General features: G+C 32.4%; 2 protein-coding genes across 3 annotated transcripts in view; one reads left to right on the top strand and one right to left on the bottom strand.

Annotated features, from left to right (window-relative positions):
• The window catches only part of LOC111512372 (Glycerol kinase 2), a 32965-nt gene extending 32136 nt beyond the window's left edge, over positions 1-829 (top strand). For both annotated transcript variants that reach the window (XM_023168491.2, XM_023168483.2), the window contains exon 12: positions 196-829. In XM_023168491.2, coding sequence (XP_023024259.2) covers positions 196-311 — 116 coding nt within the window. In that variant the 3' untranslated portion in view covers positions 312-829. The remainder of the gene's footprint in view (positions 1-195) is intronic.
• Cbl (E3 ubiquitin-protein ligase CBL) overlaps positions 227-15417 on the bottom strand; it is a 74589-nt gene continuing 59398 nt past the window's right edge. Inside the window, exons 5-7 of the mRNA XM_074171983.1 lie at positions 13313-13483; positions 11822-11896; positions 227-9243 (exon numbers count right to left, since the gene is read on the bottom strand). Of these exons, the coding sequence (XP_074028084.1) occupies positions 8506-9243; positions 11822-11896; positions 13313-13483 (984 nt within the window). The 3' untranslated portion in view covers positions 227-8505. The remainder of the gene's footprint in view (positions 9244-11821; positions 11897-13312; positions 13484-15417) is intronic.

Here is a 15417-nt window from a genome sequence, read left to right as displayed (position 1 = left end):
TTAATTATAAGCCAGTGCATATCAGAACTGCTTTGAGGGTTGGAAAAAAATGCAGACCTCGTATTTCCAATCGAGGAATTTTCCATCAATAATTTTTAGGTATTATTATCATTATTAGTTTTAATAAAAATATACAAACTACAATTTGAATTTATATAGTTTTTATATGAATTCATATACATTTTGATTTTTCAGAGGAACGGTACAAGTTATTGGCAAGCATACCTGGCAGTTTATACTTGATTGGCAGTTTTGGAATGATTGCTCTTTCAGAATATTTAAAAGCAAATGACGGGGTCAATTTGGGCTAGATTGGTAGAATGAAGAAAAACTCATCGATAAGTGAAAATATTCTCGATACTGCTACAAAAACCCACCATTTGATATTATGACTTAACGAAAAAACAACAGTTTTTTAAAGAGGATGCTAGTAATGAGACTCGTTTAATGATTTTCATGTGAACGACCGGCAGATCAGCATCTGGAAATATGCCTCGAACAAATAATTACCTAGTTTGTGCTAGTCATCTGCTCTCAAGATACCAGTGAATAGTTCAGAGAAGAAATAATGTTTATTTTACTGGCATAGAAATTAGCAATAATTTCGCAGTTTCATCTTTCAAAATAATTTACAAAAGATTATCACTTACCTGAAGTAGATTCGGAAAGATGACAGCAAGCAAAGGTAATTTAAATATATTTACTGAACTAATCAACTGTTTTATTGATATTTTTTAACTCAGATGTGTACTTACTTTGTTATATTTTGTTGATATTTATAAAAGTTATTTTTTGTTTTATATTGGGAATATTAAAAAAATAAACCATATTGTAGTTTTTCTTGTAAATGCCGTACAAATTACTGTGTAAAGATCTTTTTCATCTGATATGTTTGAAAAAAATCTGTTTTTTCGTTAACCCGCTGTCGCACCCCTACGAACGACAACCTTCAGAAGTCGAGACTTGTGCGAGCTAAGGATTAACGAGGTCTTACCTTTTAACGTCTGATTCCTAAATTAAAAGCAAGGATTAAAAATAAAAAAACAACTACATTTCGACTATAATTTATTTTGAATCCTACTTAAGAACTCGCATGGCAAAATATTTACAGGAATAAAAAACAAATAACTTTTATCAGTATATGTACAGACTTTGGTAGCCAGTTCCTGAGGAAATCATATAATATATATACAAATATTATAATATATGAAAAATTAGTGAGAATTAGTAGTAAACCATTAGGAACTGCAAGAAAGTGCAGTTCCTTTAAACCCTTATTTCATGCATACATTGTACTATCAGTATCCAACAATAATTGTATCAGCCTTTTGTTTTAGTATTAGTAGATAAAATTGAAGCGTATATTTCTTGAACAGGGCTTTGAAAAGGGGGTGTTCAGAAATAATAGCCTTTATTATTTTTTAGAGGAAAAGATAAAAATTATTTCACAATCATTAAATGAGTCATAGTCAGCTAAAATTTTACATTGAACAATATTTCAAGATCTATTTTGGTAAACTCTACCACATGAATTGTTTCGTCAATCTCTATGGGGGAACCAAAGATAATGCTTCATTCATTATCAATTGAAGATATCCTGAATAGTAAACTACTAACGGGTCAGTGCGTTTTTCGAAAAAGAAATTCAAATTCAAGAGGGCCAATAGCTGAGATCATTTTCAAAAGACTATTGTATCATTCACATATTGTCTCTACAAGACCCAGTATCCGAAACAGAAAAACATTATTTTAGACAAGTGAAAATGAAAGATATATTTGGATTTGCTATGGGAATGATTCTATGATGCTTCAAAATAGTTATATGATAGATTAACAAGAGTGGATTCACGTAAACTTGCCAACTTTCCAGGGCAGTGATTACAGTGTGAAAGTCAGTTGAACCAAATCTATACTATGTTTCTACTGTGTGAAAGCTATTTTTCAGTTTTTTTGCCGTGGTTTGAGGATTTTTATGCCTGACGTTTCGTCGACTACTGCGGTAGACATTATCAAAGGTGATGTGATAACGGTCGCAGTGCCAGAGTTGATACTCAAGTTGTTGAATTTGAATTTCTATTGCCTCTCTATATAATTTCGGATAGTAATTTTGAGTTTTGTCAAGTATTACTGTATATTTGATACACAAAGTAGGCGGATTTTAATTTATATATAAAAACACTTTTCACTATCTCTCGATGCACCTTTCGCTACCAAGTTAGCATCAGAATATGACTAATCTTCTGATGATGCGTCAAGAGACAGTATTTTCGATCAGATGTGGGAAAAGTGTATTCAACAGATACATTTTACATTCATGAAATGAATACCATAAACTTTTAATTTGAAAAAAACCCTATGAAATTATTAATTATGATGAAGAAATCTGAATAGATTTCAAGAAAGTATTAAAGTGGCTGGGGAAGATACAAAACAAAAAAATACAAAAATTCACTTCACTCACTCTTAGTCTAGATGGAAACTTTGGTTAAAGACGTTTTTGGAGTGAAAACAGTCAAATACCCAGGGGGCACATAAGACTTGGTTTGATTGGTTCCTTATCCCTAGGAGTGGCTTTTTATGATACCAACAGGCCAACAGTAGGTGTTGGAGTGTGATACAAAAAAATGTTTCATCACATCATCATTTATCTATGGTACTTGACCGGAACAAATTTGTTGCCAATCCATTCATAATTTTTAGTTCTAAAGTCCGTCAAGAATTGTAATTCCGCTTCACCTGCAGTCATGAAGGAGTATAAGACAGATCATTGGTTTCTGTAGGAAAAGGTTGTCAAGTTCGGAATGCTGAAGAAAGGAAACTTAACCTTTCACCCATTACTACTGTTATGGAGGTAACAAACCACTCTTAATGATTATTGTTGACACTTTTCAGACACTCTTGTTCTTCTGGATTTTATCTTGAGTTAATCAAAATACTTCATCTAAAGATTGTCGGTTTTTCAAACATTCTCAGAGATATTGCTGTTATGAGAATTTATTCAGCACTTGGAGACACATCATCTTCTTCAATAATTGATCATTTTGACTTTTGCTTATTTCTGAATCCTCACAAATCATAACTGGTGTCACGAGGATATATGTGGAGATTTATGGTTGATATAGAGGAAGAGTCTCGAAGATGAAAAGATAATGAATTATTGCTAAATCTCATAGAAGAACGGAGGGAAGCTTAGCAATTCAAGTGAACCAGTGGTAACCCAAAAAAAAAATGCAGGCAAGAGAAGCGTTAAATTGTGAAATATTGTTGTTTTTCAAAAGTCACATGAAATTGACATTTTGTTAGTTATCTAAGAAGCAATAAAAACTAATATGTAACATATATTACTTACAACGACAGAGATGCCGACATTTCTCTACAATTTTTCAATATATATTCTCTGACAATCAGTTTTGATTTTGAATTGATACCTTCGTAAAAATAATCACAGGGCTTATTATTGTAGGAACACCCAATATAAGATATGTCGTAATACTTACTAAGCATACCAATATTGCAATTAATCTCCTAATAGTATAAATTAAAATTCATTCATAAGTATACATACTCAACCATTTCAATGTAAAAATAATTTTTACTCTTATTAAACCACTATGAAAATTATATACCCCAAATCTATCGCAATTCAGTATTACCAGATTGAAATTCGGAAACATTCACCAAAAATTTGAATTACATTGATAATTTCAGAAGTAGAATTGGAAAAATATTGCTTATGCATATTCAAGGGCAAATTGAAGAACGAGTAAATCTTAAAATAATCTCTAGACATTGTTTTGAAACTGATACTTGACTGTGTTTTATTAGCATGTTGAAGTAAACGTCATCTTGCACATCAAATATAGAAAATATTTTGCTTGATACATGTGTTGGAATCGGCTGATATTTGATGAAAATCGTAACGTATTCAAGAAATACTTTACAGTGAGATAACGCAACACGTGTTTCGCTATACAATAGCTTCTTCAGGCGTTTTTTAAAAACTGTTTATTGAAAATTCCACAATAAAGTGTTTCTTGAATATATTCTTCTTGATCTCTTGCCTGTATTATCAAATCTAAGATGTTGTATTTCAATCACCAATTGTGGTAAATCTATGAAGTTTTACCTACCCTGTTCCCTTAAGAACCCAATGATCACTAAGATAAAATTTTACTACAGTGGTAAATAAGTGTTCAAAATAGATCATGAAAAAATATAGTCATCACGGTAGTTCCTCAAAACGAAAAGTTTGTCTCCCGAAACCTGAAATTTTGAGTTTTATTGTACAACCTTCACTCTTGTCCTGATTGTGCATACTATTACCAAGTGTTTATACCTCCACTATTCATGCCTTCCAAAATTTCTATAATTATTGGTCTTTGCAATCATGTACATTATTTATATCCGTATCACACACTTTTTTTTCAAAAAAATTGTGAATGCTATTGTTGAAATTTTTGAAACCCATTGGGAACAATTTTCTGAATTTGAATATGGGAAGTAATCCTGGGGCAGGGCCCCCGCTACCAATGCACACGGGCGCCATCCTTTAGGGGCGCCAAAATCTAGGGTCAAAAATTGCAATTATGTAAAAAAAAAACAAAAATTGATTTTAAAATAAAAGTTGAGAAATTAAATAGGATTAGGTATAAATACACACGAAATTTTATTAGTTTATCATCAAATTACTGCCGATTCCTATGTTGCGAGAACATGTCAGACGGTGATTTTTCCTGTTTAGACAATGCCCGGAGCGGTATAAAAGAGATGATGCATCGCCAGAGGCGTTTTTAAACCTGTTAGTTCACTGGACCGTGCAACAAGTGCATAAAAATAAGTTATCCTATTAATTATTACATTTAAAGTTTTTTTTATTTTGTCAAGTGTTGTGTTGTATATTTTGTTTACTACTTTTTTCTAAAAAATCAAATGCTGAATACCTGCTGACTCCAATTTCAACGGTTTGATTTTTTATAAATTGGTAAGTGGTCCCTACTTTAATTTATACTATCAATATTAACCCTTTATAGGATACTGGTTATAATTATTTTTTGTTTACCCAAATATCTTTTTATTAATTGAAATGTCATGTACAGGGTCTTTGACTACATTTATGTGCTTCCTAGAGCCTTTATTATGTCAGATAGAAAAAAATGTTTTGAGCAGAAGTTGTAGGTTTTTTTCCTATATTATCTTTTGAAGTTATAAGATAAAAACAAAATCGCATCGAAAATGAAAAAATATAGGCATCATCCACATTAATAAAACACCCTGTATATTATGCGCTAAAATGAAAGCCCTTTTTTGTTTGATTTGAAAAATATATATGTTGATATAATTTGGGCATTTGGGTGAGCTGTTTTTAAATTTTCAAGTTATATTAGCTTAAATAAATTGCAGAGAAAGCCATGGAAACAATTTGAAGAAATATAATTTATTTTCAATAGTCCAAATGGGAAACAAATATGAGCATAAAACATTTTTTTCTGACATAATAAAGGCTCTAGGAAGCACATAAATATAGTCAAAAAGTCAAAGACCCTGTACGAGTTTAAAAAAATAATATTAATTAATGATTCGCTTAGTTTTTATGCTATCGATCTTTTTAATAAAGCATTTTTTAGGTTTTTTTAAGGGCTATAAGATCAACTTAGTTTAATACTGTTTATGTCTTTATTTTCGAAAGGGTTTAAGTGAATGGGCTCGAACAAATTGCTTTTTACTTAAGTAAGTTGAATTTGTTACATTACCTGATGATACTGACCTCTTAAGTATTTTACAATATATATTTGAAAACAATTCAATCTCCACCCTTCCAAACTTAAATATTTCACTGAGAATTCTTCTGACATTGCGTGTATCTGTAGCGTCTAGCGAGCGATCTTTTTCAAAGTTAAAAATCATCAAAAATTATTTAAGATCGACAATGCTTCAAGAAAGATTGTCTGGGCTAGCGATATTAGCGGAAAATATCGCTGCTACAATAGCTATTTTGTATTTTTCTATCGTACCTAGCTATCATTTTTGATTTTATAACGAAGTTACCTAGGTATTTTTTATCAGAAGTATCTGCATAATGCATATTTTTAAAAATATCTAAGTATTAGTAGAAAGTAGTACGCCAAAATCCTTTTCGGCACACAGGCACCAATAGCTCTTACGGGGGCCCTGTCCTGGGGAACATTCAAAACAAATTAGAGTAAAAATATCTTTCCACTCACTATATTATGAAATAATCAGCTTCACAAATTATTGATATTGAAAAGTACACCTAAGCCATAAAGTATTTCGTAATTTTTAATATTAGCTCTGTGGCAGATAATGTAAATTGAAGAGTGTGCATAATCCAAATTTGTATCAAGTATGATAAACATTTTGAAAATCTCTGAACAAGTAGAAAGTTTTAGTATTTGTTTCTGAATTGGAAAAACAACGTTGTCACGTGGACTCCTTATTTTATGATTAAAAAATATACAGGGCGTAACAAAAAGGTAAGTCATAAATTGAACTGGGGTCAAAAATAACTCGACTAGATACAACTTACCCTAATGCAAATGTGCACAAAAAAAAAGTTAGCCTTTGGCCAGCACAAAATAAAAATCGATTCTTTCCAATATTTCACTGTTCAACATTTCGTAATGAAAATGGATCCGAAGTTTGCTTATCGTAAGAGCATCTTTAAAACCATGAAATTTGTTTAGCCCATAAAATTTTTAGGGGGTATTGTACCCTTATAACCCCCAAACTTTTCCAAGCTTTAGAATCAAATTAATATTGAAACACCATCGGTTTGATTCCTCGTAGCACTTTTTCGAAAAGCCAGTTTTTATCAAAATGCAGGCTTTTTTTCAATATCCTTTAAAAATTCATTAGTTGGCTCAACACTTGTAGATCCTATAGATGAATAACAAACAGTTGCTTCAACAATTATATACTGTCAATTGAAGTTTTCTATTATTGCACATTCTAAGAGTGTTGACAAAAATTTAAATTTCTGCACATGGTTTATACATCCGTAGAAATGGCAGATTTGCATTTAATTTTGGGTAAGTAAACAAGGTTTCAGATAATTACCTGTAATTCTGGTAATCACAGGTGAATGCCAAGGGAATAGTGCAGCAGCTGAAGGCGTTACGTGGAAGAGGTAGATTTAGAAATGAGGCAAAACGTGTGGTATTTACAAGATGGAACTCCAGCACATTTCAATAACGAATTTAGGGAATATCTTTTCGGTCTGTACACTGAACATTGGATTGGGAATGTCCCTGATGCACCTTTTTCTTGACCAGCTAGAAGTCTAGAAGATCCTTAACCCTATTCACTTTTGCTTCTGAGGTTTTATGAAAGAGAGATTGTATTCTGTTGAAATAGTCGGCGAACAGCAACCGAGACATCGAATAAAAAAAAGATGTATTAAACCAATGGTGTCACAAATGACAGTATGTAATAATTATTAAAGCAACTCTTTGTTAACTTGTAGTAACTACAAGTGTTGGACAGTTAACTAAAGGATAAAGAAAAAGAGCCCGCAAAAAAAATGATGAAACCAATGGTGTCTAAAATACTAATTTAATTGTAACGTATAGAGGCACATTTACAAGTGAATTTTTTGGTTTTGAAAAGGTAAGGGATTACTTTCTGAAAAGTAAATTTTCTTAATAACAAAAAAAATCTGTTTTTCCGTTAACCAGCTGTCGCACCCCTAGGAACGACAACCCTCAGAAGTCGAAACTTGTGTGAGTTAGGGATTAACAAGGTCTTACCTTTTAACGTGTCATTCCTATGACGAGTTGGACGATAGCAAGTGAAAATCGATAGTTCAGACAGGGGTTTGAACCACCGACCAACACGGCAGTCAATTCGAGTGAGTGAACACAAAGCACCCACGTCGAACCGCCTGGCTACCGACCGCTGTGTACATGATTTTTTTCTCCATAGATTATTCAATTAGTAGGCAAAATTTGTGGATACAAGTTACTGACTAATTGAACCTTTCAGTGATTTGTTTTACGCAGTAACTCTTCGGGGTGAACTTTTCAGTTTGTCCTTTCTTACACTATAGTAGATTCTCGATTGACCTAATGTCATTTTTCATATTGTGGAAAGCTGAATACTCAAAAAAATAGGTTCAAAATATTGTCAACTAGCTCAGTGGGATGTGAAAAGTTGATAAGACATATTTTAGTTAGGAAAAGAAAAATCGGCAACACATTCATTGATGAATAAAATAAGATGTGAAATCACTCTGAATGTTTGTTTTGCTAGCAAAATATGGGAATTACCCAAAATATGATTCACAGAGATATCCTGCTATACTAATATTGCCTACAGACTACCACTTAATTGACCAGTGAAGTAAGCACTGGACTAATCTAGGTCCAACTTTTACCCTTTTGGTGTTTTCTATCCTTAAACCTAGATGATCAATTGGGTTTTGAAACTTAAACCTTACAACTTCAATTTGCTGTTGAAATGCATAAGCTGAATGTAGAAAAATTATGTTTGCTATCCTAATTTTGTTCCGAACTCATGCAAAATATCACAAGCCATATCAACATTGTTCCTGGTGATCCCCAAAGCTTTTATAACCGAATCTCTAGAATATCCTTCGCTAACCAACTTCTTGATGTAATCCATGTTGAGGTTTTCATAAGGAACATTTGTTTCCCGTTCCAGAGGGTTGAATCTTTGTTTGATCTTAGGTGGTATTTCTAATTCTACGTTTTCATACTGTGGAGGTAGATTGGGATCAGAAGTTTGGCTAATATTAGGTGTTGTGTTTGATTTTACAGGTTTTGGTGCTCTAGGACCGCTCCTGTTCGACGGACAACTGAGATGTCTGTTGGGTGTTTTAAAATCGAAGACATTTCTATCATAGTAATCACAATTTTGTATAACAACTCCATATATTGTGTCTGGGGAACTAACTTCATTTTCATGCTCAATACTGTTATTCCTATGTAACTCGATGTTCAGCATCGAGCTGCTCTTTGGTATTTGAGGTACTTCTACTGGATTTTGTAATAAATTCGTGACTGATTGTGCTTCACTTAAACCCGCATTTGAGGTGGCACCGTTTCGCATACCCATGGTTGATGTAGTTGGAAGAATTGTTTGCTCATGTGTGGGCGAACTTTTTCTTGGAGGTAGCGGTGGGGGAAGTGAACTGGGAACAATTACTGGCACGTTTCTGCGCAAGCATCTAGGACTGCTTCCTGGCGAAATCATTGGACTAGCCGAAGCCTAAAAAAAAAAAAAAATCAGGAAAACTTAGACCTACCACATTGTAATATCAACATCTTGCATTATCAAAATCAACAGTGCTTCATCAAAATGCCCCAGCTCAAGCTTGAATACTGCTGTAATAATCATTTTCAGAGTGTCATTGAATATGAGGATACACAAGTTTTGTTTCATTTGAGAAACATTTTTCGATGAAGTTATAATTGTTTTCATCAGTTTATTAAAGATCTTCAGTGGGTCCACCAACTGTGTTCATAAGAAGTATTTGTTCTTATTTGTGAATTAATGTAAAATGTCACATATTACTTCTTAGTCTCTGTTAAGTTGAATGAATCTATGGTGAACTTCCTTTTTAAATCGACCGACACACACACACACAGACGTATTCAAAAAACACTTTATTGTGCTTTATTGTGAGATTTTCACTAAACGATTTGACAAAAACGCAACACGTGTTTCGCCATACAACGTCTTCTTCATCAAGTATCGGCCAATTTCATCAAATACACACACACAGTATGTAATATTTTATGTTTGTCAGAAATGTATCTCTGTAAACAATAATTTTATTTTATACTTTTACAATTTGACATGTTCCTACACACATAAGTGTCTTTGTACCAAAGAAGAAGATATTCTATGTATTCATCTTTTTCATATTTTCATCCTAGAATCATATAAATAATATGGAAGAAATAGTACCTAATTATATATTTTACAAGCAAATAGAAGATTAAGTTAAATATACTCCAAGAACACTAGCTTGAGATACAAGAAGTAGAAATGTCAAGAGAACGTTACAAAAAAGGGGTGTGGTTTTGCTATACCATATTTATTTATTTAAGGGCATTTAAGCCCATTTAAGGTATAAATTACAATGTTGAATTACAATTGAAATAAAATCAGATAAGGTAATGAATTACAAACTGCAATTAAGGATAGCTTAAAAGGAGTAAATTTAAAGTTTAAAAGGGGTTAATTTTAGAGTATAAAACGACAAAAAACAATGAGCGACAATAAAACAAATACCACATATACTACCTTAAACTATACACTAAAACATTAAACATTCCGTAATTGAGTTTTAAAATGATGCAAGGAGATGTTAAACATCTCAAGATCAACGTTACTATTGGCTTATCTTATTTGAATCGTATTGAATGTGTGGTTCAAACGATAAAATGGTGCATAAAATGTTTGTTGCTGTCGAGTTGAGCGGTTTTGAACATGTAGAGAAATTTTTTCTAGGAGTTCAGCGCAACTGAATTTGCCATTAATAATATTGAAAAGTAGTGTCAGGTCCCTCTGATTCCTCCTAGTTTCCAGGGAGGACATGCTCAGAGATTGCAGTAGCAAGTCATACTCACAACAAACACCCGATTTATATGCTATGTATCTGAGAAAGTTGTGTTGGACATTTTTGATGTTCTGAATATAAGTTACACAATGAGGGGACCAGACAGAAGAACAATACTCCAGATGTGAATGGACCAGTGAACAATAAAGGGCTTTAATAGCAGTTGGGTCAGTGAATTCAAGTATGATTTCTATCACAAACAAGGAGAATTGAATACTGTCACTAATTCTACTGGTCGCGAATGAGAGAACTTGAGTAGAAAACGAAACCATATCCAGAAAATCTAAACTGTCGGAGTTTTGTGAATTTTATTTACGAAATTCAATTCATTTTGGACCATTTCAACTAATATGGATGACTTTAATTTTCTATATATGTTCTATATAAGTTGATTAATAGATGAAGAAGAAGGTATAGAATTCATTATTTTTTCTATTTCTGATATACAATATTGTTTACTTATTAAACTATTGTGGAAAAATAAATCGATAGTCTATGAATTCTTTTCTTTAAACTATTAGAATTCTCCTATGTATTCAACTTTCATTTACTTTTTAACCTTTTCTATGTGTTGGTTGAGTTTGGGGTATTAGTTCTGAGGATTACAAAAACAGCTGCTGTTTGTGGCCTCACTAGTACTTGCTTTCTACAAATTTCACACACTCAACGTCCAGTGAAAACAGAGGTTAAGCGCTGTCATTATTTCAGACATTTGGATTGGCAAAAATTTATGGTGGAGTTTGGCAACATTTCTTATTGGATTTCTTCTTTCCTTTCTGATATCTCGTTTGAAGAATATGGTTGTTTGTAAGTGATACAAAAACGATGGAGTAAGTGAAAGGGAGTACTCCTTTTTTCTCAAAATTAAGAAGAGTAGTCTTGTTAGTGACAACTCAACTCAAAAATTGACATACGAATATCATATATATTATACATATGACCAAGGAAGGTCTGATATTATTGATTACTTTTGTTTTATTCCCAATTCCTCAGACTATTCATGGGTATTCTTAGTGTAGGAGTATGAATAACATAAAAAAAAAAGTTGGGATGATATCTCTGCAAAAGTTCTTCTATATCTACCAGAGAATTTTTCAGCAACCTTAGCTGGAGCAATCAACTATTTATTCTTGAATGGAGTATTTTCACAGTATCCACCATTAAAATTTTATGTAAAGTCCAAATGAAATTAATAGATTATTACTAGAAGTCAAATCTTACCGATATTTCACTTCTGGGAGCTATTGAAAGTGCATGTAGACTACTGCCAGCACAGTTCCATAACTCTCCAACGTCCTGAAAAAAAAATCGAGTATGAAGGCGGTATAAGAAACCACTAATAGATACATGAAAAACCTGACTTTCAAATGAAATGTGTGAATATCTAAAAGAACATCTGAAAAAACTCACCTGAAATGTTATGGTAACACATAAAGCCCAATTTTTTGTGAACCCATTCATGCAAAGCTCTGAAAGCGCAATGGTGCTAGGGTCACTAAAGCTGAACAACAATACCTACCTGCTTGCAATCTTAAAAAATTAACAAGACAAGCCATAACAACATAACATCGAAACAACATAAAATAAAACAAAGTTGATGCAGAAATAATGTATTATAAATAAAATAAATGAAAAGTGCTTTTCCTTTTTAAAATTACAATGGAAATAATACTTTAAAGTAAACTTATAGTAATATAGAATATACAATTTAAATACGGAATATATATTTATATACAACTAAAAGTAAAAATAAAACCTCTAACTTTTATCCTAATTATCTGAACCCTATTATAGAATAATATAAAATAATTGTTATGAATAACCCACTTTTCCACCTAGAGATGAATTTTGTCAAGAACTTTTAAAAAGTAGGAAATTTTAAATAAAATATCAATATAATTTTCGGCTGAAAATGATCTTACTTCTAGCTCGTGATAAGAAAAAGTGATGGCCAACAAAAAGTTTATTTTACATTCTCAACTGAAATTGTCTTCAGAAATTATAATTCTGTCCATAAATTCAAAGAAGTGAAAACTAGAAAAGAAAGACTGTACTTTACTTCCTCAAGGAATTTTCAACAATATCACAAATATTTTACTGAACAAATACTGTTACGGCTCTTAACATTACGATTAAATTTTGAATCTTTCAACGACAGGAGTTTGGTTAATCCTATAACGTATACTTGAATTTTAGAGAAAAACTACTGCCAGCTATTGCTTTAAAGTTAACAAAAGTTTGGTACATAAGAATCATTCAACTTCAAAACAGCAAATTTTGATTATTTGTAAATATGAAGAAGAGAGTTAGGATCAAGAAGCTCTGACACGTTATACTAATTTAATGGAATTTTGAATACAGGGAAATGAAATTTTATTAACTGATGGAAGTGCCGTTGGAATTGTGTTTTCATCTCAATATCAACATGCAAGTCGAGTTTTTCCAGAAACCCACAACTGTCATTATATAAAGCACACACTTATGAGCACATTTAACCAAACAAGAAAAACAGGTAAACATAAAGCACAGCCGAAGTTGAAAGGGCACAGGAGAAGAACGGCAATAAAAACTTTTTAGAGACGTCAGTACAACTTCCAGAACATGAAGAAATTAAAAGAAAAATATATCTGATCTTCGTTGTAAAATGTTTGACATCTCTATAAATAATTTTTATTCAGCATAATCATTCGTGCTTGACTTATCATTTGCTACCTCTAACTCGAAGTCTTCATCATCAATGTTTCCTGTATTTCCAGAGGCGGTCGTAAACGTTTTTCGTTGATGGGATTTCTTCGGGTCAAAAGGATCCACAACAATCTGCTCGGTGCCTTTTATTTCAGCCCTACAGAAGGGACAACCTTGGCTGCCTTGGCCCTCGGATCCCTGTGGAAGATAAGCATATACATTTTCTAAATGATATTCACTTTTTGCCTGATTTTTGATTTTTTTAAACCATTGTTGCATCAACTTGCTGTAACATTATCTACTTCTGAATATTCAATAACAGTATCAGTGTGAATGTCAGGAGTAATAAAAATAATAATAGTGACATTATCACTATCGATTGGCTTCAAATTAGAGACTCAAGAAAGTTAATTTATTGAAAGGTGAGTATACATTTGCAATGCATTGAAAAATATATACTATTCAGTAATTATAATCCTAAAAAATGAAAATGTATTCTATTCGATATTTTTAGTATGTTCAAAAAATAAGATGAATGTTCAAATTTCGTGGGCTACATACATTTGATTAGCGATTTTTAATTTTGTATGTTGGTACAATCATCTTGAACATATTGTAACGAATCCGAGATATCGACTCTGACCGGTATCTCAGCCAGCGAATAAACACATGACTCACCGCGAACCACGGCGAAAAGTCTAGGCCAGTCCCAACAGAATTCTAGGGTAGACCTTTACCGATATAAAAGGCCGGCTCCTCGTTCAGAAAGGGCAGTCTGAATTATACAGAAAGCGAATCGAGCGGTTAAACAAGGAATTCAAATAGTGAAGATGAATTAAGCGTTAGTGCTAAGTGTTGAATATAAGTTAGTTGTGATGGTGAAATATCGTGAGAAATAAATTTGTTTAAGACAGTAAATTCTTTAAATTGTTACAATATGTTCACAGTTTCAGCTGTTTAGTTTGTTGGTGACAGACATAAAAGTTGCAAGTGTTTTGCGTGTTTCACGATTATCTCCTATCAAAGAATTTGCATAAAATTTTGTGTAAAAATGGAATCGAGTGATCAAAACAATTGAAAATGTACAGAAAGTGAAATTACCATGGCGTAGTGCATCAGGAGTTTTTGCTATATGGTCGTATAGCCAATAAAGAGTATTAGTTATGCGCCGCTTGCGAGAAGCAATACAAAGAAAACCTACGGTATTGTAGCGAAACAACTTCTCGATAATGCTTGCTTGTTCGTAATTTCATGGCAAAAAACAACACCGTAATCATGCCTCAGCCACCATATTAACCAGATTTGCCCCCCTTTGACTTTTCCTATTCCCAAGATTGAAGAGACCCATGAAAGGACGACGAGAGAGCTCAAGCACATACTGAAAAATGCATATCAGAACTGCTTCGAGGGTTGAGAAAAACACTGGCACAAGTATTTTATATCTGACGGGGACTACTCTAAAGAGGACCAAATAGAAATCGATGAACAAGTATTTTTGAGAAAAATGAAAATTCACCTTATTCTTTGTTCTGAAGAGTCTAACTATATTTAAGTTGTATGTGAATAATGAATATATTGTAAAGAGGGTTACCCATATATAATAAATATTTTATAACACTTTAAAAGGTAAGACCTCGTTAGTTCTTAGCTCGCACAAGTTTCGACTTCTGAGGGTTGTCGTTCGTAGGGGTACGACAGTTGGTTAACGGAAAAACAGATTTTTTTTTAAACATTGATTTGATGACAAACAATAAACAATATATGTATAATGTTATCATCTTCTATTAATTGTGCTTCAATTTTACTTAGTAATAGAATCAAAGAAAAGAAAAAACTGCTAAACGAGTGAAAAAGTACCACTGAATGTTGATTTTTCGGTCTCTTTTAGAAAACTCATAGATGTTCTGGCCAGATGAGTGGACTACGAGTTTTTATCAATTCCAATTACTGGAATGCCTATAATATCAATTGAAGGTAATTTTTCTATAAAATTAATATATTCTATATCTTATGTTTTATTGGGGCAGATCTCTACAAGCTAATTTGAATAATTCAGTATTTTAAACAATGTAATAATTATCTTGCTCTTTTAGAAAGCACATAGATATTCTGGCCAGATAAGTGGACTAGGT

The sequence above is a fragment of the Leptinotarsa decemlineata genome, unplaced genomic scaffold (assembly GCF_025532065.1).
Source record: "Leptinotarsa decemlineata unplaced genomic scaffold, Ldec_3_MD MMD2_tig00000035_RagTag_RagTag, whole genome shotgun sequence".
Lineage (NCBI taxonomy): Eukaryota > Metazoa > Arthropoda > Insecta > Coleoptera > Chrysomelidae > Leptinotarsa > Leptinotarsa decemlineata.
The sequence above is the reverse complement of the archived record's forward strand: the minus strand, read 5'-3'. Positions and strand labels throughout refer to the sequence as shown.